The sequence below is a fragment of the Etheostoma spectabile genome, chromosome 5 (genome assembly GCF_008692095.1).
Source record: "Etheostoma spectabile isolate EspeVRDwgs_2016 chromosome 5, UIUC_Espe_1.0, whole genome shotgun sequence".
Classification (NCBI taxonomy): domain Eukaryota; kingdom Metazoa; phylum Chordata; class Actinopteri; order Perciformes; family Percidae; genus Etheostoma; species Etheostoma spectabile.
In genome coordinates this window covers 19,793,859-19,803,600 of record NC_045737.1, presented here as the reverse complement: position 1 = coordinate 19,803,600, position 9,742 = coordinate 19,793,859, and the positions used below count along the sequence as shown (strand labels likewise).

General features: G+C 38.2%; 1 protein-coding gene across 1 annotated transcript in view; it reads left to right on the top strand.

Moving 5' to 3' along the window:
• Positions 1-745: 745 nt before the first annotated feature.
• Positions 746-9,742, top strand: part of tmem8b (transmembrane protein 8B) — a 34,788-nt gene continuing 25,791 nt past the window's right edge. The window contains exons 1-4 of the mRNA XM_032515280.1: positions 746-952; positions 5,480-5,669; positions 6,239-6,446; positions 8,806-8,939. Coding sequence (XP_032371171.1) covers positions 868-952; positions 5,480-5,669; positions 6,239-6,446; positions 8,806-8,939 — 617 coding nt within the window. The 5' untranslated portion in view covers positions 746-867. The remainder of the gene's footprint in view (positions 953-5,479; positions 5,670-6,238; positions 6,447-8,805; positions 8,940-9,742) is intronic.

Below are 9,742 nucleotides of genomic sequence, written 5' to 3'. Positions count from 1 at the left end.
AACTCTGCAGGGTGCCCAGACTGTTGCAGATGCCATTTATTTGTTTTCTGTTATTTTGAAAGTGTAAATAATGGAAATAAAATCTAACTTTTGGTGACATAATGTCAGACAAATGACAAATGTTAGACAAATGTCTAATCTGTCATTTGATGCCTTTTGGAGATTTTTTCCGTCTTTTCTTGGCTTCTTTATTCACAAATACAAATTTTTACCTGTGTTGCCCAAACTTTCGAGCCCCACCATATCTCAGAATGAATTTGTAAGTGTTGATGCAGTGTAAAAAGTGTTGCACCAATTGGTAACATAATGAAAATACAAAGACAAATCTTACTGATTGCAACATAATAATGGATAGAAATCTTCAACACAATTTTTGTTGCAAATGCAATACACTGCAATGCAGAAGAAGCTGCAAATTCAACAAGATAAAACAGTCGTATTTCTCAGTACACCGATGAGTCCACAGGGGGCACAGGATCAGACCCCCCCATCCCCCAAACTTTCTGTCCCGACTCCTGGGTGAAGAGGCTGCAGCCTCCGGGGTGAATAAGCTACCGCCTCTGTACTCCCCCACTCGGCCCTGTGTGATGTGTGGTGGCCCGGACACCGAAGTGACGAGCCTTGTGGTGCAATGTAGGCGACGTCTGCGCCGTCCCTAGACTGACAGGGCCGGAGCTCCAATGAAATAAGTCGACATATTGAGGTTGTCAAATCAAAGCCAAAGGGAGGAGCTGTCCCGTCGTCGTCTGAATTACGTCATGCACAAACAGCTGGTCGTTGGCAAAAATCTGAAAAAATGTAGACCAGCGCAGCGACTGAGAACTGCACCCGGGCTGTAGCCCTCCACTAAATATTTTGCTTTTAACGATGTGGCAACTGGAGCGTCTGGGCTCAGGATGTAGCCCTCCGAGGCTCCTCTTGCTTGTTTACACCTATCTGTGCGTTCTTGGAGGTGAGTGGTTTCCATTCAGTGAGAGTGTTGCTTTGATTCACGGGGAGCTGTTCCTTTTGTCGGGGGTGCTGAAATCCTCCCAGAGAGCAGCAGCATCGGATCCCGTTTGTGGTTGGAATCTTTTGAGTCTTCTAAACATTCACAGCTGCTGCTTTTAGTCTCGGCCACCAAACAAAACCGTTTTTATGAACACAGACTGGCTTCAGTTCCGTGACGCATGGGGAAGGTTGCAGCTAGTTATGGCACGCAACACATTGACAGATGCTCCTATAGGTTGTACGTTACGATACTGAGGGCTGAATGTGGCCACAAGAAAACACATCAGGCTGGACGCTTTCATTGTTGCTGTCTTTGGCTGTTTGTTTATTTGTTTGTCTATGTTTGGTTTGATTAAAGAAGGGAAAGAAGAGTTAGGATATGTTGGCATAATGCAAAATATGATCGGATTCGTCGGACCATTGGGCGATGTTTAAGTTAGAAAATGTTATTTTTAGTGTTAATTTAGCCCTAATTGTAAATATTAACATTTACTTAAAAAATTTGCAACATTAAAGTGAGACCTTTGATATTCTTAAAATTTCGACTCATTTTGTCATACAACGTGACCCAACAAGTATTTCTCTTTGTGCATATTTTTTTCCTTTAAAAAAGAAAAGAAAATCTTATGTCAACAGACATGAAGGGTGTTTTTCTCCTGCTTTTTGGTGTCAAATCACCAAGATGTCTTTGCAGTGTCAAGACAAAGGCAAACAAAAACCTCAGAGCTCAAATGTGAGACAACAATGAATCCATAGCTACAGTACACGCTGTACTGGCTGTGGACACCAAAGACCTTAAAGGTCTGTCTAAGGATGTTGCAGTCCCTTGACAGACTTGTTGCTGTTTCTCTCCAGTGTTTTTTGTAAACCCCTGGACTTTGTTAAAGTCATCTCTCTCTCTTTGACCTTTTTTCTCGAATTACTGGGGTTATTTTTATAGTATCACAGTGAGGAGGATGACAGTGATATTTGACAATTGGGTCATGAAGGCAGAATTCAATGCTTTGGATTTTTTTATTTAAATGTTCATTGTCTCCATGATCAGCTGGAAGTCAGTTTCTCTAGTTGGGATAGTGTGTTTGACCAAGAGTTGGAATTGGTGGTCAGTTTGCGCTTAATCCTGTCTTTTAATCATTGTTCTTACAGAAGGTTCTGCTTATTTTATCCATCTTTACTCCCACAAAATTATGCTAAAAGAGGAGGAATTTTGAGAAGCAACCTTTATGCGGTTTACAGACTATCCTGCTAAGCATTCAAGGATAAATCTCTAGTTGAGATGACAAAAAGCAGGATTATGCTTGTATTAAGCCTCTAACAGAGTAAAACAGTTGTTAGGAGGCGCTCATTGAAGATCACTGAATTCTGAACCATGCTGTAAGAACAAGTGTAAGCACGCTGCTGCCTTTATCTTTAAATGTCTTTATTTAGTTGGCAAACAAACCAAGCATATTTTAATATTTTGGCGTGTTTCCACCTTCCCATTGAATGCAGTTACAGTGTGTGGCTGCTGGATTGTCACTGAGACAATTCCATTGCAGGGTTTTTTTCACATAGAAGGGGTTTAAAGATAGATTATTAAAGTTTATTATTTTCTATAATAGTATTTAGGATGTTGGTTTAAGTCATGTATTTAATTTGTCAAAACAACCTAAGATGCTGACATGTTTGAGATGTAGTATATCAAGGCTATGCAAGTGTAATTGTATCCACATTTATGGTCCTTACACAATACATAGAATTAGGAATCATAGGTGAAATCTGGCAAATACAAGGTTGTGACAATTACCTTTTTAATGCTATTTCAGAATATTGACCATTTACAGTCCATTGACATAAATAACAAGAAAAAAAAGTGGTTTTGTATACAGACAGGTGTGTAGAAGAATAAATTATGACTAAAAATAATCTGCCGCACCCTGTCAACATTTATGGTAAATGTAATAAATAGCTACATTTTGGTACAGTGACCTTTGTCCGGCATTTCAACATACCAAAGCTATGTTAGACCACTGGTTTCCAAAGTTTTTTGTCTTCACTATGAAGCAATGTCTACTTACTACTCAAACGTCTTTTAGTTGTGAGCAGTTAAAACCTAGACTGTTTTTTTCCCTTAATGAAATACTTGAATAATTTCTGTATGCTAATGAGGTAAAACTACCAAAAAAAAACTAATATTGGATACGTTTTAAAAAATAAACATAATTTTATGCAGCATGAATTTTCTTAGTAACCCCCCTTCATACTCTCTTCAATCATCTCACAAACTCTCTTGGAGATCCTGTTACCCAGGTGGGGAACCACTGATTTAGAAATTGTGTGAAAGCTAATCTTTGATATAAAAATAGGAACTTCATCATAAATGGGGTAATTTTGCCTGAAGAATGTGACAGTGCACAATTCATCTTAATTAAAGACTTTTGAATAGTGTAATCACAATTAACAAGTCTTGTATCCAGATGTGCAAAATTGTGGACTTTTTCCTCTCTAACCAAGAGATTAGAATTAACAAGTAATCAACTGGTTACAGTATGTTATTAACGTTTAGTGGTCTTTGCTGTGATCTAAAGCTGGAAGAAGTCTGTTTCTCTGTAATCAGACAAGGTGAACATACGGTGGGCTTACTGAAGACTCCAGCACTGTTAGTGCCACACTCTACCTATAGAGTTATAGCACTATAGCAGTCTATGACATGGAACCAGTTTCTCCTCAGCCTCAGTTATACATAGCCATGTTATGAAAGGGCAAAGAACAACCTTAATGAAAAGAAGGCTCACATACTACATAACGCACATGGCGGACCAGAGAAAGAATGGAATGAGAGTGAAATTAAGGCTGGGTACTTTGTATGGGATTACGCTTTAGCTCTTGACAGTAAAATTGCTTCATTCGTCTGAGTTTCTGTCTTCCTATTCTGTGTTTTTAGTATTCAAGGTTGCTTCAATAGGTGAGAGCTAGCGCGAGCTTTGAGGACTGGTAATAGTGTGGGGGAGAGAAGCAGAGCAGAGCCATTTTTTTCTTTTTCCTAACATACATTGTAACAGTGCACATTCAAGAAAATCGTTTTTCATTTTGCATCCGCGCCTCAGCGCCTTGTCACTGTACAGGGTCATATGGTTTTCTTTACTCTGTGTCATCATTAAGGTAAAAAGCAGAAGCAATAGAAAACCATGCAGCTGGAAATGACAGTATTAGTACAGTGAGCTCGCTAAAACTCTTAAATGAATTGGACTCATGCTGTTTTAGAGGCACAGGCTTTTCGGTGCATCCTCAAAACAGTGAGATTTTACTATTTTTGTACAAATTGCAGGTGAGATAAATTATCCCCACAACAAAACAAAACGGTGAATGACATCACCACAGGTATTCCAAGTACAGATGGTAAAAATGCTTGATATGCACAAACACAAAGGTAGTGTGCTACAAATGTAAAACATTCACCTCCAGTAAAACATCTAATGAAACCACATCGTTCATATCCACTCATGTTTATATTTATAATATCTAAGAGATGCAGTACGTTCTAGTATAGCAATTAACTGACTCACACTCCATTTCCCCCTGATCTTGGCCACCCACTGGGTGTAGCTCGATGACTCATGTAGGTGTAATATGGCAGATTACACCTGTCACTTGTTCTTCTGCTTTTATATGCATAGCCTTTGGTGGATGTAATCCAAGGATTTGACATTATGCAGGACGTGAGTGAGCCTGCATACAAACATCTCCCTCAGATGCTTTAAAAGGAGTTAAAGTCTGTCATCACATATTTAGATGATCTAGCTCTCTACAGTTTGTGGGGTTCAAGGAGAAGCTTGTCATTATAGACTTAAGACAGAGAGTCTGCTTATGTCACTGTTCTGTTCACAAGAACGATAGTGCTGACAAATTGGAAAATGTTTGTACAGTAAGCAAAAGTCTTAACTCATTGTTAGCCATGCTAGCAGCTTGGCTAGAGATGGCATTGTCGGTCTGTCTTTCGGTGGTTTGACAACTACTAGTCTGGATGGGTTTCCATTCAATTTTTTACAGAAAACAATAGTCCCTAGAGGATGAATTGTAATAGCGTTGATAATCTCATGACTTTTTTTCCAGCGCCACCAGTAGCTCAAAGTTTTCACTTATCCTGTGAAATATCTCAACTTCTATTAGATGAATTGGCACAAAATCTGATACAGATACTCATGGTTCCCAAGAGATGAGTCCTAATTACATTGATGATCCAACTGCCTTTTTGTCTAACGCCATCTTCAGGTCAAAATTTTGATTAGTCGAATCAGTGCATACCTCCAAAACTCATCCGAAATGTTTGTGTAGTACAAAAATCCTAGCATACTAACACGCTAAACTAAGATGTCAAAAATCAGCACGCTAACACATGGTGAACTCAAAGCAGAGCTGTGCCATTCTGTAAATATGGATGTCCCATGTGTTCCTAAATTTATCCTCACAAATATTCAGGGACGCTTTCCTTTGGTTATGTTCCCTACAGATTGCCTTTTTGTGACTGAATACTTCACCCGTACGCCTCGTAAGCTGAATGCTTTTAACTCCTTCGCCAGTGTGGAACTGTTCCACTTCAATGTGCCTGACGACACCATGATGGCCGTATGGAACCTCATCACCTTCAAGGAGCAAGGGGGCACGTTTGGAGACAGCTGCCCAAACCGCAATGTGACTGTGTAAGACAAGAACTTTGTCACAACATATTTTTCTCTTTCTGGAGTTGCTTGTGTTTAGCTTAAACCTTTCTTTTGTTCAAGTAAGACACTTAGAAGCTGAATTCTGCTCCTTTGCTAGGATATAGATAGATAACAATAAGCATGTTATACATGTTACCTTTTGGACAAAGGGTTATAGCAGCTGGTTCAACCTGATATATGTCAGCTATTACTGGTGGCCTCAACATATGGAGGGAACTGCTGTCAAAGCATTAGCTGCAATTCACTTTTAATTTTACCTGTCTACATTTATCATTTTGGTAAGCACGAGAGCTGGTATCTCAGGTGATTCTATTGTGTCCCTGTGATGTGATTGACTTGGGCATGGTTATCACATTCAAATATGTAGTGCTAGATATTAATATTAATGTTTAGGATTTTAAGTTTTCATGTTTAAAATAAGAAAGATGCCACCTGTGCTCATGCTGTCAGCTTTTCATATGAATGCATTTTATATATGGTATGTACTGTATATATTTGCGAAAATATTAGGCCTAACACAGATTGAATTTTGTCTTTGTGATTAACAGCTATTTCAGGTCTGGGGCTCCTCCAGTAATCAATCCCCTGTACACCCGCTTCCCTCGTGATACAGTTGTCCCAGGATCCTTTGCTGTGACTCTTACCTGGACTCTTCCAAATCGTACAACAGGAGCATTCAACGTAACCAGCCCGCTCCCTGGAGACTGGTTCCTGGCTGCACATTTACCCAAGGATGAGGGCAAGATTTCAGTGAAGGTGAGCCTGAACATTTATCACAAATAAACATAATTGAATTTTAATCACAAAGTTGTGATTTTGGCATTGTAGTTGTTGCTAACATTGGTCACTTTGTTGTTTCTGCACTGCATCTCCCAGACATCCACTTATAAACAAAACTGTCTTCAGCAAATTAAAAGCTTCAGTCACTGTTTTGTTATGCATCACTCACCAATTGAGGCTGGTAAAACAAAAGCATATTTAAGTGTTATGTAGAATAATTAAAATGAGATCTACCATACATCTAAAATATTGTCTTCATGGTAACTTAACTCCCTTTCATCATCGAAAAAAAATATAATAAAAGGGATGTAAGTGTTCGTTGGGATTAGTATTCCTGCGTGTGCTGCAGAGCTTAAAGAGGCAGAACAGTGTCAGAGAGACTTTCTTCATCTCATCATGTTCTCCTATTTGGCCACATAAAAACACCTGCTGATTTCCATTTCAGGCAATTTATTTGTCACTGGCATGGTGTTCAGTTGTGTTTCCTTTGTGGTTCCCCCAGGCTGGAACAAGTGCACCTAGAATACACAACAATCAAAACAATCAAAAATATCAACAGAAGTGGCTACCAACATTGAATAGTTTGCTTTGGGGGAGCTGAGAATAGAAGCAGATGTGGCTAAAATGTGACCTGCCTTCAAAGACACACTGTATAGATGGAAATAACCTACCGTTTCCACATTCTGCTTCCTAAAGCAATTTTTTAGCAACGAAAATGTGATGTTATCAGTTCAGAAAGGAAACATGGGTGGAAGCAATGCAAGCAGAGCAGGGAGAATGCACGGTGCATTTATATCAATCTCAGTCAAATACTGAACACAGCAAACAGGATATAAGGATTTAACAACAAAAACAAAGAGAGCAGGGATAAACTGTATTTTATTTTTTACTTACTGAAATGTCCCCTGTTAATGTCCAGATGGTTTTTCTATCGTTTGCTTATCAAGACCAGGTGTGTCATATTCTGATTACAAGTCAATACACATCATGCAGATAGAAAAATATCGGAAATGAATGGGTAAGATGGGAAAGAGTAATCATTTATATAAAATATTTACCCTTGCATCAAACTGTCTTTGTACTTTTAGATGTTTGTTGGTATGACTACATTAAAGTGTAGGGCAATAATAATCCATTCAGCATAATTATTCTAAATAATCTAAAGACCAAACAGAAATTTATTTTAGAGGACAAAGTTAAATGCCATGTTATGCCATATATACTGTAATACATCCTCCCTATGTGAGCCTTAAAAATGTTATTGAGAGGTGTTCTTTTCTATCTCATTACATTCTGTAAATATAAAAATATAAGAAACTTAATATGATGTAATTTAACACAACAATACTACTATAACGCTACTAACTACATACTCAAAAATGACCATAGAGTTTAATAAAGTTATACATACCCTCTCAAATTTTGCATTCATTGCATAAATTGCATTAGAATGTTCAGGCGTACCTAATAAAATGGAAGCTCAGTGTATACCACCGAGTTTTCCCTAAAATTGCGTAGTCTTAGTGGTTCATTCACTGAAAGAGCTGAAGTAATGCAATTAGTCAGGGTTTCAATGTTTTTTTTTAGTGCTATAGCCTAAATCGGGTTTTAGAGGCTTTAACATCCTGCCAAGACAAAAAAAAAAAAAATTAATGCATATAACTTTTTTGGCATGAAAATGGTCCAATTTAAAGCAATTGAACACCATCAAAAGATGTCTGCACTTATAGTGTGAAAACATTGGCCTTAAAACACCCATATTGGCTGAGCCTTAATTAAAACACAACTTGCTCTACAAGACACATGTGCAGGTCCAACTGACAGGCTGTAATAAATCAAAGGGTCACCTCGGCAGCTCCTGGACTAATGACATGCCACAGTAATTGTGGCTCAAGCAGGCGGGGTCAGTGAACGGCTGACAGAAATGAAGGGCCTCATTTGGCATTCACACCTGTCCTTTTAAATCAGGTGCAAAAGGCGTCCCCATTCCTTTTTAAAACCAATTTTAACAGCAGATCATGTGTAGAAACAAGGCACAGGCTCCTGGCTCTGAGTTGTTCTGTCTGCTCGGCTCATCTCACAAAGTAATGCATATCAAGCATTAATGGTTCAGAACAACATGAGTGAAATAGTGTGTGCATGTTACGTTGTGTGGTAGGCAGAGGGAGGACAAAGTGATATTAATCCAGGAGCCTGACAAGCTTTATATACACAGTCCATTAGGAATTTTCAGCCAGTCTGAATGATATTGAATCTCCTCCTTAACAGCTTTTTAAAATATTGGTGTGTTAACCACTTAAATACCATTTAAACAACTGCTGTGTTATCTTTGTAGGGTCTGTCTGAAGAATGCCAGTATCTGTTTCAACCTCAGCTCATTGTCCAGAGGCTTATTGGGATTTCAGTGCTTTATCCTGGATATTTCATCGACCAAATGATCCCCATCCATAACAGATCTGCACTTTATAAGTAAGTCTTCTAACTGAGCTTCCAAAAACGAAAGGGATGGGTTGGCTTTGAAATCAAGCAGCTAATCGTAGACTATCTACTGTAAGAGAGTTGAGTATTCTTAAACTTGAAGATTATCTTGCATTTTCATTTAAAAAATATGCCATTTCCAAGTGTGTGTTTATAGTCTGAGCATCTTTAATAACTTCCTCTCTAAAAGTCACCTCAGTCTTGTTAGCAGAGGAATATGAATTTTCAAGGTTTATGTTTTGTTATCCACAATCTTTTGAAAGCACAGGCGCCTAAAGGAAAGAGAGTCAGTATTATGTGAGTTCTGCATGAAAAGAAATTATGTGAAGGGTTTTGCAATATGTGTATATTGGTTAAATATTATATTATTTATGATATATTTACACCTAATGTAAGTTGTATGTGTTTTGTGTTTGATGTGTGTATGCACTGTATGCAAATAACATACGTTTTTGATTTAAAGCACCAGTCTGCAGAATATCAGTATTCTTATTTAAGAACAGGCTAGCTCATTAAGTTGCTGCAAGGGTATGTGTTTACCTGCAAACAGCAAATTGTGTGTTTTATTACCATAAAAATAATTCATTTAAAACTACAACAGCTAAGACATGCTGTTCTCCTCTAGGAATAAGTAATAGGGCATTTTTTAAACAGTTTTTGTTTCTAATAAACATTAACTTGAATACATGTTATATACAGTACTGCTCTACATTCTGCTTACTGATGTAGTGTATAGACTAGCTTGGTATTATAACAGCCTGAAACGTGTGTGTGTGTGTGTGTGTGTGTGTGTG